This window comes from Corylus avellana, chromosome ca1 (genome assembly GCF_901000735.1).
Source record: "Corylus avellana chromosome ca1, CavTom2PMs-1.0".
NCBI classification, from domain to species: domain Eukaryota; kingdom Viridiplantae; phylum Streptophyta; class Magnoliopsida; order Fagales; family Betulaceae; genus Corylus; species Corylus avellana.
This window is the reverse complement of record NC_081541.1, coordinates 38,618,738-38,640,914: the sequence shown is the minus strand read 5'-3', so window position 1 is coordinate 38,640,914 and position 22,177 is coordinate 38,618,738. Positions and strand designations below refer to the sequence as shown.

The following is a 22,177-nucleotide window of genomic DNA, read 5'->3' as shown; positions in this document are numbered from 1 at the left end:
ATGCATTCCCAGTATTGACTTTTGTTTTCAATGAGTAGATTTTGAATTAAAAAAATGAAGGGGAAGAAAAAGGGTGGGGGGTTGTTTGGGTGGGGTGGGGGAGAGAGAGACAGAGACAGAGAGAGAGACAGAGAACTAATCACAAAATCCCTCAGTCATAGCCCCTCTTCATACTCTTGAGTCCAAGTCCGAGTTAGGGCACCCAGGAGTATAGATGAAGCACTTTATCCATGAAATTAAGGTATCACCGAGATCCTTCTCTTTCTTTAATCCATTTGATGACATTAGCCTCATCTCATCTCCTTTCTTTGAAGATTTTATGAAATCCATCATTGCATGCTTCATTCATACCAACAGTAGAGCCTCACCTTACTATCATCCCTCCCCCATTTCCTTATTGTCGTTATTGTCAAAAAACCAAAGGTGTAATTGCATTTGGAGTTGGATTAAAGTTTTCCCAATTTAAAGTCAACTTTGGAAGATAAAATAATTGTGCAAGTGCAGAATCTTGAATTTCAGGAATTCCCTTGATATAGAAGAACTTAAAATGCATTCCATTTAGCAACTTCCCTTTTTGAAGGTGGTGTTAAGCTCAGGCACATCAAACCCAAATATGCAGTAACATTTAAAAAGTAAAACCCAATCATTCTTTCCTAAGCTAATGGAACCTTTCCTATGAGCTATCTACTTGTCTTTTAAGATGTCATCTAAATCAGACACATTTCAGGAACCCGTTGTGGGTACCTCTTACATATTATTTGTTCATTCCTTGGTAATTAATAATTGAAATTTTACTAAAAATATAAAAACAAGGTTTAAAGTAAATATATTGAAAAATTGCACATCAAACATAGTAAATCGAATACAGTACGAACTGGCAGTGAAATTTACCTGCTTCGTTCTAGGGCGGAAAGCAAAGACAATAATTCTCATATCTTTGCCTGCAAAATATAAGAGGAAGCATTATTTTTGTTACAATCCTCACAAAGAAGGACCAAGTAAATCATTAGACTAAATGGCTATATCGTAAGGGCATACAAGACCAACTAGGTTAAAGAATAAAATAGCTAACTAGCAATACATGTAGCCACTATTCCAGTAAAAATGATCGATGATGAAAAAGCAATTGCTTGTAATAAGAAAAATTGGAAAACTATATCTTAAAAAAAAAATAAGGAAAAATTACAGTTTACCCCCCCAAAGTTGACAGCGTTTTTCAATTCGAACACCAAAGTTTTAATTTTTGCAATCCACCTCCCCAAAGTTCCAAATTTTTGCAATTTAACCAATTGTATCCAAAACTTCCCATATTGCCCCTAATTTTTATTTTTTTATTTTTTATAAAAAAAAATTTTAAAAAAAAAATCAGGGTGGCTCCTTTGCCCATCTGGCCATTTTTGCACCCCCAATTTTTTTTTTTTTTCATAAAAAAAAATAAAAAATCAGGGGCAATATGGGAATTTTGGGATAATATTGGTCGAATTGAAAAAAATGAAACTTTGTGGGGGTGGATTGCAAAAATTGAAACTTTGATGTTCGAATTGAAAAACGCTGTCAACTTTGAGGGGGTAAACTGTAATTTTCCCAAAAAATAATTTACACTATTTTAAATTGGAGACCTAGGACTTAGAGATACTGAGGGGCATTCATTTGTATCAACAACTTCGAAATGTAGGCACATTGTACTTTTCCAATTTAACCTATTGTGTCATTTAAAATGTTCCCTCTAAACTTTAAATTTGAGTAATCAAACTCTTCAATTATATGATTAGTTACTATGTCCCAAACTATTGAAAATTTTCCCAATTTTCAATATATTTAATCTTAATACTCATATGCTTATCACATAATGATATGAAAGAAAAAGAAAAATTGATACAAGCTCGTCAGATAATGAGATAAACACATGAATTTTATGGTTGAATATAACAGAAATTGGAGAAACTTTAACAGTAGGGAGATACTGCAGACCTATAGTCTAGGAGGCTAATCGCTCAAATTTAAGATTTGAGAGGGACATCACAACAGACCTCATAGTTTAGGGTGGGGAAATACAATTTACAATTTAAAAATTGTTCAATTTTCTAATAAAAGAAAGTGCAAAGAAAATTTAACTTAACAAATAAGTAGAAACATTTAAGCATGGTAAGCAGCATATGATATCAACAACAATGTTATAAATAGTAATATACAAGAAACCATACACAACATCTAAAAAAACTGTATCCCACCCGCTGGTGTTTTGATACTACCAATGTGATGATTTTTTTTTAGAAATGCTACATGTACTTCCAAGTACTTACTTCCTAATGTGGCAGTGAAAATCATTATTGAATTTTGAACGGGCTAATTTGTATATGATACATCAATGGCAGTGAAAGTACATGTAGCATTTCTCTTTTCTTTTTTTGGGGGGAGAGTTCACATACTCCCCTCAAACTACCACTCAATTGACAATATCCTCCTTAAACTTTCAATCTGAACAATGTTTCCTCCAAACTACCAAACAGTTGTCAATATCCCCCAATGACAAAAAATACCTCTAATAAAAAAAAATTAAAATTAAAAAATAAAAAATAAATAAATAAAGAAAGAAATAAAGAAATAAAACTAAAAAATCACCCCCAAATGGCCAAAAAGCAAACCAGGTAGCCATTCCTCAAAACAAGGTACCATGGAAGCAAAATCGCAACGCACTCAAGTATACAATCAGTTCAACCTACACCACGGGCTGTTTATCTAGAAAAGCAGTGACCAGCTTAACGCATGAAGAAACACAAATTTTAAGAAATCCCAACATGGTCAAAAGGATTGATATTGATTATTTAAAAAAAAAAAAAAAAAAAAAAAAAAAAAAAAAAGAGAAAAAACAATCTAAGTGATCCTTTAATACCCCCTAGTAAATCTTTCCATAATCCTTTAATCGCAATTCTTCCATAGTTTTTCCACTGATGATGCGCTGGCACCGATTTTCATCCCTTTGAGTGTTGGACGTGACCTGAAGTACATCAAGTCAGAGGGTCCCACCATTAGTGATTACTTTTCCAAATTGGCTTTGGTTTTGGGTTAGCTGACTCTCACCCTTTAAATAAAGCATACTATTCTGCCGTAAAGAGAGATGCCTCCTTCTTTAGTTTTTGATGCGCCACATGACAAAGGGAGAAAACTAAGAACCCTTTTCTCCTTTGGTTTTGAAGCGCCACATAGAAGAAAGATTAAGCGTAAGCTGCCGTGCGAGACACAGAGAGAGCTTTTTGTTATGAGACTTAGCCACTCAGCGTTATGAGTGAAAATGAGAGAGAAAGCAAGAGAAATTCTAGTGCTATTTTCCCTTTTATTCTTTTGAATAAAAGTGAGATTTGAGTGTATTAGGGCTTTGGGCTTTGAGTGTTTTTTCTCTTCACCTTTTTGTACTTCATCTTTGATTAATGAATTTCTTTGCGTTCACCTCCGCCTATGGGTGTACCTCACATTGAGGGAACCATGTAAACTCTAATATTCTTGTGTGTGATTGTTAGAGTTATTTACCGTAATTAAGGTTTTTTGCACAACAGAGCTTTTCATAAGGCACACTGAATTTCACAGACAAAACTAGCTCTCAAACAAGCCCCATCAGTGTGGTCCCAGCAATAAGAATCCCAAGTCAACCACCTCTGCAATTTGGCGTCCAACAATTATTAAGGTACTGTTTACAGCCTCTTGAACAGCCTGATCTCTCCTTTGTCTCACTTATTTTCCCAGCCTTTTTCCACCGTATAGCCCTGAGCCAACTCTCCCTAAACCTAAAATAAACTGCTGCCAGAGAAACCGTCCATTCAAGCATAAAACTCCTTTTGTTTGGAGGGATTAAAGGAGCAATAAAAAACCATAGGAGGGAAATGTGAAGGGAGAGAGAAGATCACTTCATTTGGTAGGACAATCAGAGCGAGGGAGGGGGAGGCAAAATCCCCTGGGGCCACGAAACCAGTGGAGATTGAAAGGATGGAGAGTGGGCTTCTTACAAAAGTTTGTGAAATTCTTTTTCCCTCACATTAAATTACTACATACAGGCAAAAAAGGGTAAAATCATAAATTAACACACTCCTTCATGCCTATTTTCCCTCCTACAAAACAATATGAAAATGGGGCTTGGCCTCCTCCCCCTTTTCCCTTCCCCTCTGCATCCTTCCTACCAATTCAAACCTCCAAACATAATCCTCCACACTTTTACCAAATTTTGCCATCAAAACCTTTCAATAAAATAGCCTTAAAGGGGTGAAAGCTCCTGGATTACCTGGGCATGAGGATAAACTGCTTAGCCCGTCAGGGGTGAAAGCTCCTGGATTACCTGGTAACTGGTTCTGGCGGGTGGGGTCAGTTACCCGTAGGAGTTTGATTAACGGTGAGGATTGTTGTACAGTATGCGTTTGCGACGTGCAATTAATCTGAGTAAAGTTCTCCTATGTTATCAAAAAAAAAAAATAGCCTTAAAGCCCTTTTGCACTACTTTTCCGCATAAGAGAAAGTGAAAGCCTAACATTGACTACAACCACAGGCTCTTGCTCACACCACTACCACTACCAAGGCAACATCTAGATCACCGCCTTGTGCACTAACATCAACTACCAACACATCCACTCATCCCTTGGTATTTAATGAGAACCAAACAGCAATAAATCTTCAAACAAAAAAAACAATTTTCTTGCAAAACAATCTTAGAATGATTTTTTTATATGCAATCGATATACCATTTAAAACGTAAAGTGTCCCAGGCACACAGAAAGTATACAAAAGAAATCACATAGCTAGTAAGAGTTAAAAGAACAAGGAAATCATGATAACTAATCACCAAAGGAGAAATAAAAGCAGTTGTCCAAAGATACAAGGTGTTGAAAAATCGAGACATCATACATAATGATTCATTTAACACATCAAAAATATAAATTAAGAAAAGGAAATTATTAGAAAGCATACCAATGACCTGAAGAAGTCGTCGTGATGGTGTCTTGTCAGACTGACGAGGTGCTGATTGAACCCTTACAACCTAAATGCACTTAAAATAGTAAATTAAACATACAACTATTTCACACTAAAATAATCACAAAAATTAGGGGTGGGACCAGCATCCAAAGGTCAAATAACATGAGTGATAAAAATATGAACATTTCAATCAAGTCAAAAGAATAAAACCAAGGGAATAAATATCGTCAGATAATTGAATGTGTCATTTCCTGAGACAACTTTGGGATCAGCATGATGATGGTGGAACAAAAACTCGCATGCGCTTGAGAAAAGATTACAGCACCCCTCATCTTGCCTACCAAGCCATACCTTTTACTATGTCCGTACTTTATGTTTCAGTATTGCCACAACCCACCCCAGAAGATCAAAGAGAGAGAAGGGACCATTACAGCTAGTAAAGGACTCATATGGCTCCTATATAAAGTTAGGGATCATAATTAAGAAGCAATCAAAAGAGAGCATCTTATAAAAGCTAAATGAGTAAAAGTATCACACTATGATGACTATTCAAGAAATAGAAGAGATATCAGCTTAAGCACCAGGAAAGTAACTAAGTTGCCTCAGGAAGGACACATGGGTCAAGCAACACCACTAAAGGCAGTGGTAGGGGAAAAGGATGTTTGACAAGATCTTATCAACACATATGAGGGTGGAGTCACATCTAAAAATTAAATTTTCACAAGATGGATTTACCACTGGCACAATTACAGAATCATTTCACACCACAAGCTTCATGATCCATTGTAACAAGAAGCAAGGAGTCAGCCAGACAGTTATGCATGTCAAACATAGGTAGAAGTAGCCCTGGATTTGGAGAAGAAAAAAAAAAGGTTCCGTGCATAAGAAGAATAATTTGGCAAAACCTGATAAAAAGAGATAATCCTCAGTTCCTCCCTCGTTTCTTAATCCTACCTCCCATTCATCTTATCTTCAATCATCCCAAACCCACTGCCATTTTCTTTCCAACCTTCCATCAATGGAAAATGTCCCTATGTAATGAGAGATGAAAAGCAATAAACCCAACTCCAACAATTTCGTGTCAGAACAAGAAGAGTCTTACTGCTACCCTCAAATAATAGTTTACAAAATTTTGGCTGAAAAATTAACCTAGACAATCAAGCTCGTAAAGAAAACTGGACTGAAGACCTGACACACCAAAATCAAACACCCAAGGTTTCCTGGTCCACCAGGGTCGGGCAGAGAAATTGGAAGGCGCATTTGCACTCTGCAGTGGTGAAGGTGCTCGAATAAGTGCATCAAGTGGTCCTGCAGTCTCTCCTGGTGACTAGAAAAGGAAGATGACAACAAGCATTCAATAATAGTAACAGGTTCCATGCTAACCAACTCCCAAACTCTAATCAGCTGACCAGTAGGGGGATTAAAAACACTTATCTGCTATTGGATCTGAGGAAGTAGCCAAGGGCATTAAAAGTACAATTTATTGACTGATATAGATGCCATGAAAGATGCATAAAACAGTGACAAGGAATGCAAAGTGAATTGACACAAAAGAAACAGCTGTTGAAAAGAAAGGAGCAATCAAGATGTAGGTGGACCTGATGAAATTGCACAGATAGAGGTAGAGATGATGGAAGTGAAAACCTGGTAGAATTGGAAAGGGTTGTACTAAAATATACATCATAGCACTTCATTTACACCATAATATAACAATAAACATATAAAACACAAAGATATGAATCTGCATAAACTCCTCTACAATTTAATCAGATCCTTGTCTCAGAAAAGTAACTGCACAATGAAATTATAGATATATTTATACTCCCAGGCTGGAGAACCAAATCAAGTTTCCTACTCAAGGTCACTACAACATGAACACAAAACAGAGAAATGCAAACCAAGAAGCTACAGAAATGAGAACTCACTGTTTTTGTGAACTTCTCTATAGTGGCCAGCGGCATTGTCCCAAGTGCAATGATATTCCTTGTTCCCTCACTCTTACCGAAGAAAAGAAAGAATATTAGAAAACCATGGAGGATATGACAAATATTTGCAATTCTTTTTTTTTTTTTTTGGCCAAGGACAAATATTTATAAGTAAACATACAAAATACATGAATACCACACATGCATTTAGCGTGTACAAGTATACATACATCCATTCACATGTGCACGCCCACACATGCGTACATACATCCGTCCACATTGCACACTCATATATGCAATATTCTTAAACACACACACTTATGGAGTATATTTTGAATCTAATAGATTTGGTATTTCTTAAGAATATTAAACACACCGAAGACAATTTAATTTTATATCATTAATTTTATAGGTAACCACTCTAGGGTTAAGCTGTAACAATCTTTTCATATTCTATCTCTCTCTAGCTATCAACGTCATATGGTATAAACATCGCCCTCAATTCCTAATTTTTTCTCTTCTTCTTTTGATTCCTTTTTTCTCCCAAACCCTAGAAAGCTTCTGTTAGAGAGGTGAGGTGTCCCCTTCCAGAAGGTGGTTAGTTGTCCCTATAAGGTGTCCTAGTGTGAGGTATCCCAAATCTAGAACATTGTACTATTTACTCCTACAAATACTACTGTATGAATGAAAATATTTATAATTTTGACATCACTATATTTTCTTATCATGATATCATAGAAAGAAGACAATTACCATTTTACCCTTCTTCAACCTTCAATCCACCAAAACCTAATTATTTCTTTTCTTTCTCCTCTTCATTGCTAATTTTCTTCCTTTCTTTTTCCGCCTGGTTCATTGGTGATTGACTGAACCTTGTGACCAAGGTGAGATTTTCTTTAGAGGAAGGTAGCGCCAACATCACTGTGTCAATAAAGATGTTGATGCCATCCAATGTGCTTATTTAAAATCCCCTTTTATGGGATCTCTCTTGGATTGGGTTGTAGTCTATGTTCCTAATTTCTCCTCATCAAATACTTTAAATCTTGTTAAAATTTTAAATTTCAGACACCTTTAGGGTGATTGTTTCTCTTGTAAACTTTTAGCGTACGAGGGCCATGTCTTTTTCTTTTTTAATAAATTATTATCAATCGAAAAAAGATGTTGGCATCGTCAACTCTGTTGTGGTTTCCGTAAACCGTGTCCTGATGGTGCAAATGGTTCAGGGAAATGGTTTGTGCCTATGATCGGTAGTTTCTATCCTATACTTGGTGAATATGGTGGTTATTGCCTATTATAATAATCGGATGTTATAATAATCAGTAGTTTCCCCCTTGTAAGAAGATTGTTGGTTGTAAATGGGTACGTGCAGTCAAGTTTAATCCCAATGGCTTACTTGACTGGTTAAAAGCATTGTTAGTTACCCAAGGATACACAGACCTATGGTGCCGATTATAAAGAAACTTTTTCCCCTAGTACTAAAATTTCTTTTGTCTGTGTGATTATTTCTCTAGCTGCTAATCTTGATTGGACACTATTTTAGATAGATGTTTCAAAAATACATTTCTCCACAGTGACTTATTTGAGGAGGTTTACATGGAGCAACCACCAGGATTTGTTGCTCAAGGGGAGCATCATCGCAATGTTTGTAAGTTGAAGAAGCTTTGTATGGCCTGGGGCTTCGGATCTCAAGGATTTTCGCCCTATTAGTCTTGTGAGCGGGGTCTACAAGATCATTGCTAAAGCTATTGCCAATAGAATGAGAAGGATTGTAGAGAAGATCATTTCAAAGCCTCATAATGCTTTTGTTAAATGCAGGCAAATTCTGGATTATGTTCTTATTGGTAACGAATGTTGGTCCTACGATCACATCAATTGGAAGTTTTTGTTGTATTTGCTGAGAAGATGTGGTTTTGGGGAGAAATGTTGCTCTTGGATAGCACATTGCATTTTGTCAGTTTGTTTCTCTATGCTGGTTAACGGTTCTCCATACGGATATAGTAGCACTCGTGGGGTCAGGCAGGGAGATCCAATGTCTTCCTTTATGTTTGTTATTGTCATGGAGGCTTTTAGTACAATGATCACCACTACTATTGACAACGGCCGTCTCTTAGGCTTTTCAATGGGATCCAGTCCCTCCACGTCGGTTAATATCTCTCATTTGCTATTTGCATATGATACTTTGGTCTTTTGTGGAGCCAATTCTGACCACATTCGTTCCCTGCAAGTGCTACCTATTTGTTTCGAAGCAGTTTCTGGTTTAAAGGTGAACATGGCCAAGTCGACGTTGGTCCCTGTGGCAAATGTGGATAATACGGTTGAGTTGGCTGGCATACTAGGATGTGGGACATCCTCTTTACCCTTAAAGTACCTTGGCCTCCCCCTAGGGGCTCACTTAAAGGCAAAATCTAGATGGGACGGCATTGTGGAAAAAATTAATCGCCGATTGGCTAGTTGGAAAAGAATGTACTTGTCGAAGGGTGGGAGGGTTACCCTCATCAAAAGCACTCTTTTCAATCTACCTACATACTTTTTGTCTCTTTTTCCCATTCCTGTTGTGGCTAATCGTATAGAGCTCAAGTCACATTTTTTTTTCCTCTTTACTTGGACAATTGCTTATTTAGCTCCCTTAGTCATTAGCTATTTTGATTTCCTTGTTCTCTTTTCTCTTTCTTCTTAGGTGTTCTCTTGTATATGCCCCGTGTACTAGAGTTGCACCCCTTTGCGCTTTTGATATATACAACTTTACTTATTAAAAAAAAAAAAATTCACTTAGGGCGTGGTTTGGGAACTATTCCAAGGCAAACTTAGAATTTGGTTGGCATGGTTTGCGCTTTTCAATAAACTTGAGATTACTTATCAAAAAATAATCTTGTAATTTTATATCATTAATAATATGTGTGTGTGTGTGTGTGTATCATATTCTCGCTCTAAGCATCAACACCAACAATATCTATTTTAAGTTCCCGAAAACCAGACACACTAACAATATTATGTAAGCTAAAAACAAATGCAACAGACAAGATTAAACCAAACGACCATGCAATAGCATTATTTCTAATTATCAGCAAGTTTTAAGTAGATTTATTGCCGTTGTCCTTTTATACTAGAATATAATATGAGGGTATCCTAAATCTCTCGGGGTATTCAAAATCTCTCCTCCTATTCCATGCCAATTTTTCTTCTCTTCTTCTTCTTTCTTCTCATTAGGAGCATCCATAACACATTCCAACTTGCCACCAGAGAAGTATATCAAAGACTAATCTCATAACAGGTTAGACTTGCAACATTGATGGCTGACACCATCTATAAAAACACTGAGAGCAGTCCAATGCCTGCATGTAAGTTTTGTGCTTTGCAGTTCCATCTGTTTGTTTTAAGGTTTAAAAGTGCAAAGTATGACTGTTTTGGCTGCATCAAACTGGAAATATTTTATTAAAGCTGGTAGTTGAAATTGACCTGATAGAAAACCATAGAGCTTCTACCCACCAGTGCAAACAGCTTATCAAATGCAACACCCCAAAAAAAAAAAAAAAAAGGAAAACTATTAAACAAGCTCTTATTTCTAGATATAAAAAGAATCGATTCTACAGTTTGATGCTGCTACAACAGTGCCTTCATTCTTCTAACATGTTTATGACACACAACATAGTAAAGAGATGAAAGAGTACCAGAAATTCACTTAGGAATGCAATGAACATAAAGGCTAGTAATATTGCGATATCAAGCAAACAATGTTGACATGCAAAAAAAATTTAACTCATTACTTACAAGAAAAATAAGACGAAAATTGGTTACTATCAAAGTACCCGCCTCATCAGTATTAACGAGAACAACGCCATATCCCTGAAAGAAAAGTCCACAAAATGAATTAACCCCATTGATACTGAACCGGAAAATGAGTAGAAACGAAATTGAACTGCTATTACTTACATATAAAGTACTGCAATACCACAGCTATAAAGGTAAAAATGATGTCTTCAATACCCATCACCATATATAATTTAATGATTAGATGCATATCACATCCATCACAACCTTCAAATTCTTGAGAAAATCTTATTTCCGCAGGCAATATCACAGATTGGCCAGTTTTACATATTGCCACAAACAAACAAAAAAGAATTAGATAAAATCCAGTCTTGCTTAGTCTTCCCTATCCACTAAAAAGACCCACTTTTGCTTAGTTTTCCCCATCCACTAGGAAGATCCACTCTAATACTACTCTAGACACAATAATTTTTTTTTTATATATAAGTAATACTACTCTAGACACAATATAAACTTGGGAAAACTACACTTAGCCCCCTAGTCTCACCCAATCTTTCAATTTGGTTAATGTATCCTATTGATCTACAAAAGGAGTTGCAATGTCACCTTTTTGCCTCCCAAAAAGACAAAAATACCCCTAAAATGCCCAAAAAAAAAAAAAAAAACCCCTTAAATGTCAAAAAAAAAAAAAAAAAAAAAAAAATCTTCAATTTTTTTTCTTTTCTTGCTTTGGATTTTTTTATTGGCATTTTTGCCTTTCCGAGTACAAAAGGGGAACATTGCAAATTGAGTGGTAGATTGGTATGGCACATTAACCAAATTAAAAGATTGGAGGAGACATTGATTGAATGATAGATTGAGGGGCTAAGCATAGTTTTCCCCATAAACTTCCTCATCTGACATATCTTGCAATTTCTCTGGCATGAGTTTAAGTTAAAGATGTTCAAACTTCACCTTCAACAAAAGCAATATGTTCTACATTTATTTTCAACAACGAGCGAGCATTAAACCACCAACCAACCATCCACGAATGATTTCTTGCTCAAACAGCACTTTCTCCCCCCATAAGAACAGGGTGGTAAGTAAGGTCATAAGTTTAAGACCCAATAGGGAACTAAATATATCATTAAAGCAACCAAATCATTCCAACAAATCTAAGGAAATAAAGACGACCCACCCTTCTTTGGAGCCAGGAAGTCTGCCTAAAAACTACCTAATACATAGTCCATGTGAACACAGAGACCATCCTAGCTATTGTCTCAACAGTTTCCAAAAGAGCCCCTATCCAAGGACCTTAAGGAGCCTTACTTTCCTATCCTATGACAATAGAAAATTCTTCTCAACCATAAATATCAATCAAGCCCAATAATCCTTGCTTCCCTAAAGCCAACCAATAGGGCTAACAACACAACTTCCAGTACCTTCTCCCCACTGTAAGGCAAGAGGAAACTTGAGCAATATACTTGTGAAGACCACCACTACCCAGTTCCTTTAAATTTCAAAGAATGCACCATTGCCAGCATTTACATATTTAAACTTAACCATAGTCATACTTAAATGTAATATACAAAAGCACGTTTCCAGAAGACCAGAGGTAAATTATCACTTGTACACTACTCTATTGCTAGCATCTACATGATGCATCCTACGCAAGGGTCTAAACATTCGGTAATTCAGTGAAAGAACCAAAACAGAATTACTTGTAACAGTAATGTTTTATGAAATGTAACTAAGTGTTTATTAAGCATAGAGAATGCACTATGCCTATATGGCTTAAGCAGATAACCACTCTCTCACCTCCCCAATACACATGCACGCCTTCAAATAAAACCCTTGTAAAGCCAGCCCCCAATATTTCATGTCCTAAATATTAGCAATTTCTAACACTTCATAATTGTTCAAGGAAACAACTTTGTTCCATCGGTTAATAATTCACATTATCTAAGATTCCTAATTCATAATTTTTTGAAATATTAGGGCGCCAACTGTAGCTCTTTGCTTCATTCTTACTTTCCATTTTTATTTGAAATTATTCAATCATGAATATTGTAAATACTCACTAATTAAGGATCTAAAATTAATCAAGAACTTGTAAATAAAAAATTAAAATTAAAATTAAAAAAAGGGTAAGTTTTGTTTACACATTCATCAAACTAAAAGTACACGAATTTCGCTTCCAATTCAAGACATAATATGAGAGGAAAGAAATTGAAACTCTCGAAATAATTAGAGGTGTTCAGCAATTCAAGCAAGCACTGGACGCACCTCGACTATAACTTCTTCAGCTTCAAGCAGGAAATCCAATTTCACATGCGAGACGGACCGCGAAACAGGCTGAGCAAGGCAAAAACAAAGAATTTGATTGAGACAGCGAGAGGATTAAGAAATAAACCCTAGAATTGAAAGAGAAATCGAACCTCGATTTTGAACCATTCGATGGCGTCCCAGCTAGAGGTAGCCTCGAGCTTTTCCGACTCTTCGGTGTCGCGGAGCGACGTCGTCCGAGCGCTGCTCCGTGGCTTAGGCGCGGCCATGCGGCGAACCGACTCCGAAGGTTTGGTTGTTTGAGAGAGAGAGCGAGAGAGAGAGACGTGGATACGAAGTTTGTTGCGGGTCACCTGACGTTCAAAGAATGCCTTAACGGCTGCCAAGCGATCAAATACTTGCTATTATGCTTTCCTTTGGGCTTTGGCAGTTTTAAGGATCACTATAAATTATCTTTACAAGTATCACGTGTAATTTTCTATACTACACCTCGCCCTAATCTCATTTTATTGGGTTGACGTATGTTTCACCTACATTTCTGCTTGAGTTGGCATGTTTTATTTATCGTTAATTTAAAAGAAAAAAAAAATCAATGATGGATAAGCATACAACTAAGCAGAGATGAACGTATAATGCAAATAAACATTTCTCTATAAAATTAAAATAATTAGTTAATTAAAAAAAATTCACAAAACTCTCATGAACTTCCATCCGTTTTGAAAGTACTATTTAATTTCAAACTCTTTCAATTAAGGGTACCAAACTTTCAATGATGGATAAGCATACCAACTGAGCAAAGATGAACGTCATAATGCAAATAAACATTTCTTAATAAAATTAAAATAATTAATTAATTAAAAAAATTTCACAAAACCCTCATGAACTTCTATCCGTTTTGGAAGTACTCTCGAATTTCAAACTCTTTCAATTAAGGGTACCGAACTTTCAATTTCTTTCAATTACCCCATTCCGTTATAATTTTTTGTTAAATCTTGTCAAAATTTTCAACATCTTTGCAATTTTTTTATTGTTTATAAAAAAAATATGGTTATTTTGAAAATTTTGACAAAATTTAATAGAAAATTTTAACGGAATAGGGTAATTGAAATAAATCAAAAGTTTGATACCCTTAATTTAAAGTTTTTAAACTTTTAGGATAATATCAAAACGAGTAGAAGTTTAAGATAACTTTGTGAAATTTCCAAAAATTAAAGACTCACAAGCACCGCCACTTCAACTCAATGGAATAGCGTATCTCTTCTATTATATCTTCTAAGGTTAGTAGGTTATTCTATTATTTTATTTAAGAATTTTAAAATCCTAATAGTTGCTTTTTAAATTAAATGAATGAACTTTTGTGGACTAGGTATTTATAATTTTTTAAATTGTAACTACTGAATTGATATCTATTTAATTTAAAGTAGATATTTAAAGAATTTTAAATAATAGAGTAACTTAGAAATTAGATAAAATTATTAAATTGGTCCATGTGGTTTGACCTTGTAATAAATAAATCCTTGTTATTTCAAAACAACTTATAAATCTTGCTTTTCTAGCCAAATATTCTTCATACGAATTTTGGCCATTTTTGGCCACCTCGTCCTTATGAAATTATAATTTTACTCTCAAATAAAAAATTATAAAAACAAAAAACACAAGGTTTTGGGTGGGTAACCGGCCACTCCAAAATCAATTCATTGGGGGTCGCTAAATCCCTCCCATAGCTAGAGGGTTTACTCGGCTACCCCATAATCAGCTAAAGGAAGTAGTTCACCCATTTTTGACAGATTACGGGGAGGCCAACCACTCCACTCCAAACCTTTTTATATTTAATTTTTGTTATTTGAGGGTAAATTCAAACTTTATAAAAGATTGTCGAAATTCGTATGGGTGAATATTAGATGAATCCACTATTGAATTTGTGTAGGGTCTACATGAGTCCACATATTTAATGATTAATCCATTAAATTTATAGGATGCGATGAGAAAAGAATTGGAAAAATATTGACGTAAATCATTTCTCTTTTCCCGTAAAAAATAATATAATTCATTCATTTTTCAATTACCTTTTAATCATCTCCTTAGTGAATAGATGAATCCACTACTGAATTTGTATAGGGTTTACATGAATCCACAAATCTAACGATTAATCTATTAAATTTGTAAGATGAAATGAATAAAAAATTGAGAAAATATTGACGTGAATAATTTCTCTTTTCCTATAGAGGCATACCACCAGTATTTATAAGTTTATTTTGAAACCATACAAAATTTGTCGTTATAGAGTCAAACCACATGGACCAATTCAACAATTTTCTCTAACAACTATAAATGATTATAATATGAAGAATAATGAGTTGGTTGAGAATATTTTTTAATTATTTTGTCAAATGAAATCATTTGATTTCAAGAGCTTTGTTTTGATAAGAGACATAATTTAGTTTCAGGATAAAACACATATGAGGAAATCATATTATTCATATGACGAATAAAGAGTATGATTTTTTTTTTTTTTTTTTAAAAAAAGGAACTATAATTTAGAGTATGATTTAAAAATATATACATATATTAATAGGCAAATTAACGTTTTTCTATTTAGATGTAATCAGTTAAAGAAATGGATTTTTTTTAATTCAAATGATTTGATTTGAGTATAATATGAAATAATAATAATAATAATTAAAAAAATAAAAAATAAAAAATTGACACCATAAATCTGTCTATGGTTTGGCTGTAACATAGCAGTTCAGCGGAACATTTTGTGTATCTCTAGGCTACATATAATACTTGAGACAGCTTGCAGGAACATAAGACTTGCTTCACATGAATATAAAAGATTACTTATAAAAAAAGAAAATGAACATAAAAGACAGAACACTATGAAATACACTTAGGCAATGGTGAATACTTTTTGTTGAGCAGGTAACTAGAATATAGAATTGAATCTGATAATTGGTGAAGTAGCCTTCAATTGCAATGTGGGATAAAGTGCAGCATCATAACATCAAATACAGATTGCCACTCAAAATGAAACAACATACCTGAACATGAGAGGTCTTAACTAAGGAGGAGAGCCTTTATATTTACTTACACATTTACTATAGGGTATTGCTAATAAGTACACCTTTCAGGCTTGAACCAATTACAAACTATGCTTTAAGAGGAAGAAAATAGAGAAGCAAATTTTGGCTGCTAGGAATTCTCACCAAAAGAAAAAAAAAAAGAAAAAAAAGAAGAAGCTTGGATGCTCAAACAATACCTTTAACTTGCTAAGAATTATAGGTAGGCAGGGCTCTTCCACTTCGGCACCATGCGAACGATTCGATGTTTTTCATGTAGAATTGAGAATCTCATATTTTTGCAAGTCGGCTGGAACTGATGCCCAATATAACTCCTAAAGCCTTTCAGTTGCAAAGGAGTTTAGTTTCAGCTGGAAATTGGCATGAACTGAAATAATCTTACTTTTCCAGATCCAAATATTCATCATATATTCTACTGCTAGCACACTCCCTTAGAGCTTTTGCATTGATTTCTCTACTAAATCTCCAGACGTAATTCAGACCAACAAGAAGCTCGGCGATTGTTGCTTCTGTCTTCTCTTGATTTGCAAAGTAAAGGGTTTGTGCTAGAAGAATGTTTGTCCTGGAAATCAAGCTCTGCTGCTCAAAACTCCTCTCAGACTGCCATCTTATCATATTATGAGCAAGTGGAGCCAGCCATTCTAATATCCTTGCCACTGCCTCGCTCCATTCACTCGCAAGATCTGGATCAGAAACTGATGAAGCCAAGTTCTTGCTGTATGGTTTCAGCTTTGCCCTAAGCGCAGCTCTCACGCTTGTGGGCAACATATTGTACAAGTCCTCTCTTGCATCAAGACCAATCAAGTGAGGCGATGCCGCTAGTTTCTCAATTACAATGATAACATTTGCATAGTGCAGTGCTAAAGCAGCACCGCCAAGGGTTTCGGGTGGAGCATCCAATAACCTGCGCTTGAAATTGAAGATTGATACCTTAGAATGCTCAGTTTTTCCTGGAGCAAGAAGGTCCTCATTAACCTCTCTGACTCCATTGAGATTTCTTGAATACACAACATTCGGACTTAAATAACTATTGGCGACAGGAGAACTATTTCCAGCCATCATGCATCCTTTAAAAGGTCCGACTTGGGTCAGTCGGTTGGGTTTCGAATGATGTTTTTTCCCATGAATCATGGGTGACCGGCTATAGCTCCACCACTTTTTGTGCCGGATTTCTTCTGAACCAGAAATTGGACCTGATTTTGTCGTTCCCCTTGCAAGAGGACCTGAAAAGAAGTTGACATTTTTATTCTTTCCAGAAAGAGGGCCAGATTTTGTGGTTGGACCGCCAATAGGACCCGAATAGAAACTGCTAGTTTTACTTTCTCGTGGAATTGGTCCTGATTTAGCAATAAAACCTCCAAGGGGACCTGAAGCAAATTTAGCAAGACCATTCTCCGATGGATGAACAGAAGACTGCAACAACGCAGAAACTGAGTGGCTGCGATGGATGTAATCAGTATTCATGTCTTCTGAATAACTGACATCAGCATCCATCTGTTGAATTCCAAAGACATGTTTCATCCTACTGAATATAGTTAACAAAGATCCAGCCAAAAGACGAACAGTGTAATCATAGGCCTTGTTCCACAGAGAGATCTGTCGCAGATTCTTCACCTCCTGCCGCTTCCATGCAACCTTCTTCTGATATTCAAGCAAATTTACACCATCTACGTCATCACTACCCTTCATTCTTCTCAAAGTCTGTTCTAGATCTGCAAGAATTTCCATCTCCTGATACAAGTTTGCATTGGCAGAAATGAACCTTTCCATCTTTTTCACTTTCTTTTCCATCTTCCTCGATGTAAATCCCCATCCATATGGATCAAGGCCAGTTTTTATTGAATCATCAAAAGCACTTTCAAAATTCTTCAAACTAAGATCACTGCACTTACTCGCAAGCCTGGACACAGATTTTGCCACATATACCATATTCTCAAACATCTCTGCACATATCAAATCTACGATTATATTTTCCTCATCCGAGACAAGCTTCTTTATCCCCACTGAATTTGCGATCTCTTCTCTCAACCTAGAAATTTGCTTATCGCTTAAAGACTGCCATAGATGAATCAGCTTAGACATCAAGCTTGCAACTTCAAATGCTAACACTCCAATCGACAGCTTCCCAAGACCAGCCTCATGCTTCCGTGGAGTCTTCCACAGATTGCGAAACCACGACTCTGCAACCATCTCTTACCCAAAATCTAAGTCAATATTTTCAAGCCAAACCCACCATATTTTTTGATTCTGCAGTAAATATCAAAAACTATATTACGATTAAATAGTAGGACAAACAATTGATAGATTTAAGAGAATCAACTTCTTGCAACAAAAACTTAGAAAGAAACTTCAAAATAATCTTAATTCTTTTAACCAGGTTTCCTTCTTGGCCTTAATTAGAAACTTTTTTGTCATTGACCACTTATAACCAAAGAACTATCACTTTCTCAGTTTGCTACGTTAACATAGAAAGCCAAAAAAAACAAAAAACAAAAAACAGAGAGAGAGAATATTCTATTTAAATTTTCATGGATCCAATATCAACCCAAAATTTAGGACTACACTTAACTGGGCCTATTCCCCCCCCCCCCCCACACACACAAAAAAAAAAAAAAAAGACAAACACTTTGGTCCTTACAAAGTGCATAAAAACATCCAATTTGATCTCTAAAGTTTAAAATGTTTCCAAACAATTTAAAAAATCTCAATCAAGTTCTTCCCTCAGCCTGACTAATTAATAAAAAATTGATGATGTCTAATGTCAATTTCTCTTCTTGCAGCCGATGTGGTAAAGGGAAGTTTACTCAAACATTTTGCATGAATACTTGAACGAAGAAATGTGATGTATACAATTTTATAAACATTTAGTACTAAATTAGAATTTTTGTACCGTTTTTTTAGGAATCCTAACCGAACAACATGAACCATATAATTCAACATTCATTTTTCATTTCTTTTCCACAATTTTCTCAGCCACCAGGACAAACCAAAAGGCAAAAAAATTCACAAGAATATAATATTCTGTGGTAACTAATCCACAAGAATCTATACTGAAAAAAGAAACGAAAATGACATTAACCTAAAATTCACACCCAAATCCCACCATATCAGTCCAAATTACAAAACCATATTCACCCAAAAATAAAATAAAAGATAAAAAAGGCAAATTCCAAAACCCTTTACTCTGAACCAAAAGTTTGTGCTTTTAGTTCAGCCATTAGCTGCATGATCGAACAGATTCACAAAGAGAAAATCTAAACCATATTACCGCACAGATTTACGCAACACTGTGAACCAAGTAAAGCAAAAAAGGGTATATTCAAAGGAGTAAAACTCACCGATCATATGAAGAAAAAAAACCCACGAATCTTTTCAGGTCCAAACACCAAAGGGAAGCTGCGAAACTCAGAGAGGAGAGAGAGAGGAGAGAGAGAGGGAGAAAGAGCTAGGAAACTGCAGTAGGAATAAGAGCCACATGGAGGAAAGCAAGAGTTGTAGTCTTGTAGAAAGGAAGAGCGAAAACGAGTGAAATTAAAGATAAACCGGTGATGTTTTAGTGCCGGTTTTGCAATTTGGACCCTCTTTTCTTTTGATATAATCTTCCTGTCCCACTATTCTTTGTATTTTGTTAGCTATGTACCCTCCTTTGCTTTTTCTTTTTTTCTTTTTCTTCTTCCTTTATTTTTTTCTTATCCAAAAAAATCAAATATATAAATATTCACCCGTCTATAAAAAGGTCATTTAATAAATAAGGGGGAGATTCGTCACATTCATGTCCACAATTTCTTTGATTGGGATAATATTAATGAACAAAGTATACATATTTACCCTTCTACAAAAAAGTCATTTCATGATAACTATTTTTATACTTTAAAATTATACCTTACAAGGCTATACAATTTAATATGCATTCTTATGATTATTTGTTTGCCTTTTACTGTTTACTTTTTAAAAGGTACATCATACCAACAAAAGTTATACTTTTAACATTACTCGTCAAGTCAAAGTTGAAATTTTATTTAAGTTCGGTTATATTAAGTAAAATCATAAATTGATAGACATCAGTTTAAAAAAAAATTTTGGGTTCATTTGTTTGGTTCCCTAACACTTCTCTAAAAACAAATACTTGTTAGGAATGGATTAAATTCAATTTTATTAATATACTATTTGACTAGAGTTGGAATATAATCATAATATTATGCATAGTAATATTCTCTCTCAATGTGAAGATTACCCATGGGGGTTGTCGAATATGGAGAGTTCAACATTTTCGAAGGGCGACAAATTCAGCAGCAGACCGAATGGCAAAGCTAGTCTTGCAGTTGCTTGATGAGCATCAATGGAGTTTTTCTACGCCCCTGTGTATTCGTGAAGTTGTATTGGCTGAGAAACAGTTGTTTAAAGAATAAAATTTTCGAGTTTCCACTTTTATACATATATATATATATATATTCTCTCACACACACGCACATATATGCAATCATAGTTTGTGATGTATATTCAAAACATATTTCCTTACTTAATTAAACTTTTTATCCCTAGTTTATAAAATAATTGTTAATATATTTGGAACTTGCATACTTTTTGAATGATTAGTGTTAGAATTGTATGTCTTTGCACATTAAAAATTCATGAATAATATAATAAAAGTTGTGACATTTCTATTGAGAATATAATTTTGAATATTTTAATTTTCTCTAGTAATTTTTTAATTTCATATGACCTTAATTTTAATTTTTATTGGAGATATTTTATTTATATTAGTGAAAATTGCTTTTTTTAAATGAATTAAGAAGAAATTATCAAATTTAGCAGTGGCAGGGTACAAAATAAAACTAAATTAAAGGGCTCAACTGCAGAGCCATAACAAGGGGGAGATCCGTCGCAATCATTAATGGCAATCACGCGGAAATGTCGTTTTACAGATTTGACCCTCACATCCACGTAACCGTGAGTCGGGCGGGCCAAACGTACGGGAAGTCCAACACTTGGCAAAAGGGGCCGCCAAATCGGTCCGACTGAGAACCCGGAAATCATGGACGTCACGCAACCCTTCTTTTGTTCCTTTTTTTTTTTGAAGAAAAAAAAGTCTCTTTATTTAAAAGTAATCTCCTTTCACACTTATTTATGGACAAAGTTTTTCTCCAACCTACTTTATAAAAGTAACATGTATTCATTTAACATGTGAAATGCACATATTTTTTTAATAGTAGGAACAAAATTAGAATAAATTTTATTAAAAAAAATATGCATCTCACATGTTATTAAAAAAAATAACACATGTCACTTTTATAGATTAGGTTTAAGGAAATTCTTCCAACCCAATTTGGATAAAAACCTAAGACAAGTCACGTTTTTAGAAAACCTAAAAAAATAAAAGAAATGAGACTACTTGAGCCTTGAGGGTCGCCGCTACTAGACTCAAGTGATGCAAAGGCTGCTAGTTGGACTCGCGGCGCCGCTGCTGAACTCAAGCGGCGCAAAGGCCGCTAGTTGGACTCGCGGCGCCGCGGTTGGACTCAAGCGGTGAAAATGCCGCATCAAGTGGACTCACGCTTGTCGGTTCGTCTTTGTCTGCCTCTGGGCCAAAAAAAAAAAAAGAGATTTGAGCGTTTGAGATGTAAGGTAGGTTTAATGGCTTTCTCATTAAAATTCTGAAACATGGGTTATTTTATATGCTTAGATGAGATGGATAATTGAGATTTTTTAATTTGATAATTTCAAATTTAATGAAAATTATAAGGGATCTCAATCCATCCACTAAGCCATTATAAAAAATAAAATAAAATAAAATAAAAATTACTTAAAATACCTAACATCGATTAATGTGAACTGAGCATAATAAATAAGGGACAAAGTTTTCCTCCAAATTGGGTTGGAGGAATTTCCTTCAACCTAGTCTATAAAAGTAACATGTATTATTTTTTTTAATAACATGTGAGATGCATATTTTTTTTAATAATATTTATTCTAATTTTGCCCCTATTATTAAAAAAACATGTGCATCTCACATGTTCAAATGACACATGTCACTTTTATAGATTAGGTTGGAGGAAATTCCTCCAACCCAGTTTGAAGGAAAACTTTGTCCTATTTTAAACACTTATATGAGAATGGCTGAGATTTTTGAATTTTAGAATCTCAAATTTAAGGAGAATTCTATAGGATCTCAATCCAAAA

At 35.0% G+C, this 22,177-nt stretch overlaps 2 protein-coding genes across 4 annotated transcripts in view; both read right to left on the bottom strand.

The window, feature by feature from the left end:
• LOC132180323 (phosphatidylinositol-3-phosphatase myotubularin-1-like) overlaps window positions 1-13,343 on the bottom strand; it is a 30,067-nt gene extending 16,724 nt beyond the window's left edge. The window contains exons 1-6 of the mRNA XM_059593119.1: window positions 13,070-13,343; window positions 12,918-12,986; window positions 10,653-10,727; window positions 6,885-6,956; window positions 4,954-5,023; window positions 892-941 (exon numbers count right to left, since the gene is read on the bottom strand). Of these exons, the coding sequence (XP_059449102.1) occupies window positions 892-941; window positions 4,954-5,023; window positions 6,885-6,956; window positions 10,653-10,727; window positions 12,918-12,986; window positions 13,070-13,186 (453 nt within the window). The 5' untranslated portion in view covers window positions 13,187-13,343. The remainder of the gene's footprint in view (window positions 1-891; window positions 942-4,953; window positions 5,024-6,884; window positions 6,957-10,652; window positions 10,728-12,917; window positions 12,987-13,069) is intronic.
• A 2,513-nt stretch (window positions 13,344-15,856) lies between these two features.
• LOC132190718 (protein PSK SIMULATOR 1) lies at window positions 15,857-19,485 on the bottom strand. Of its 3 annotated transcripts, none has more exons than XM_059605778.1 (2): window positions 19,336-19,485; window positions 15,857-18,263 (listed from the first exon to the last, which is right to left on the bottom strand). In XM_059605778.1, exon 2 carries the CDS (start codon window positions 18,185-18,187, stop codon window positions 16,376-16,378), a length of 1,812 nt encoding a protein of 603 aa, XP_059461761.1. In that variant the 5' UTR covers window positions 18,188-18,263; window positions 19,336-19,485; the 3' UTR covers window positions 15,857-16,375. The 3 variants fall into 3 exon arrangements, with proteins under 3 accessions (XP_059461761.1, XP_059461754.1, XP_059461769.1); XM_059605771.1 differs by having other exon boundaries at window positions 15,857-18,244; XM_059605786.1 differs by having other exon boundaries at window positions 15,857-18,177.
• Between the last annotated feature and the right edge of the window lie 2,692 nt (window positions 19,486-22,177).

Coding starts and splice junctions, on each gene's coding strand:
- LOC132190718 (XM_059605778.1), bottom strand. CDS start 18,187: ATGGTTGCAGAGTCGTGGTTTCGCAATCTGTGGAAGACTCCACGGAAG.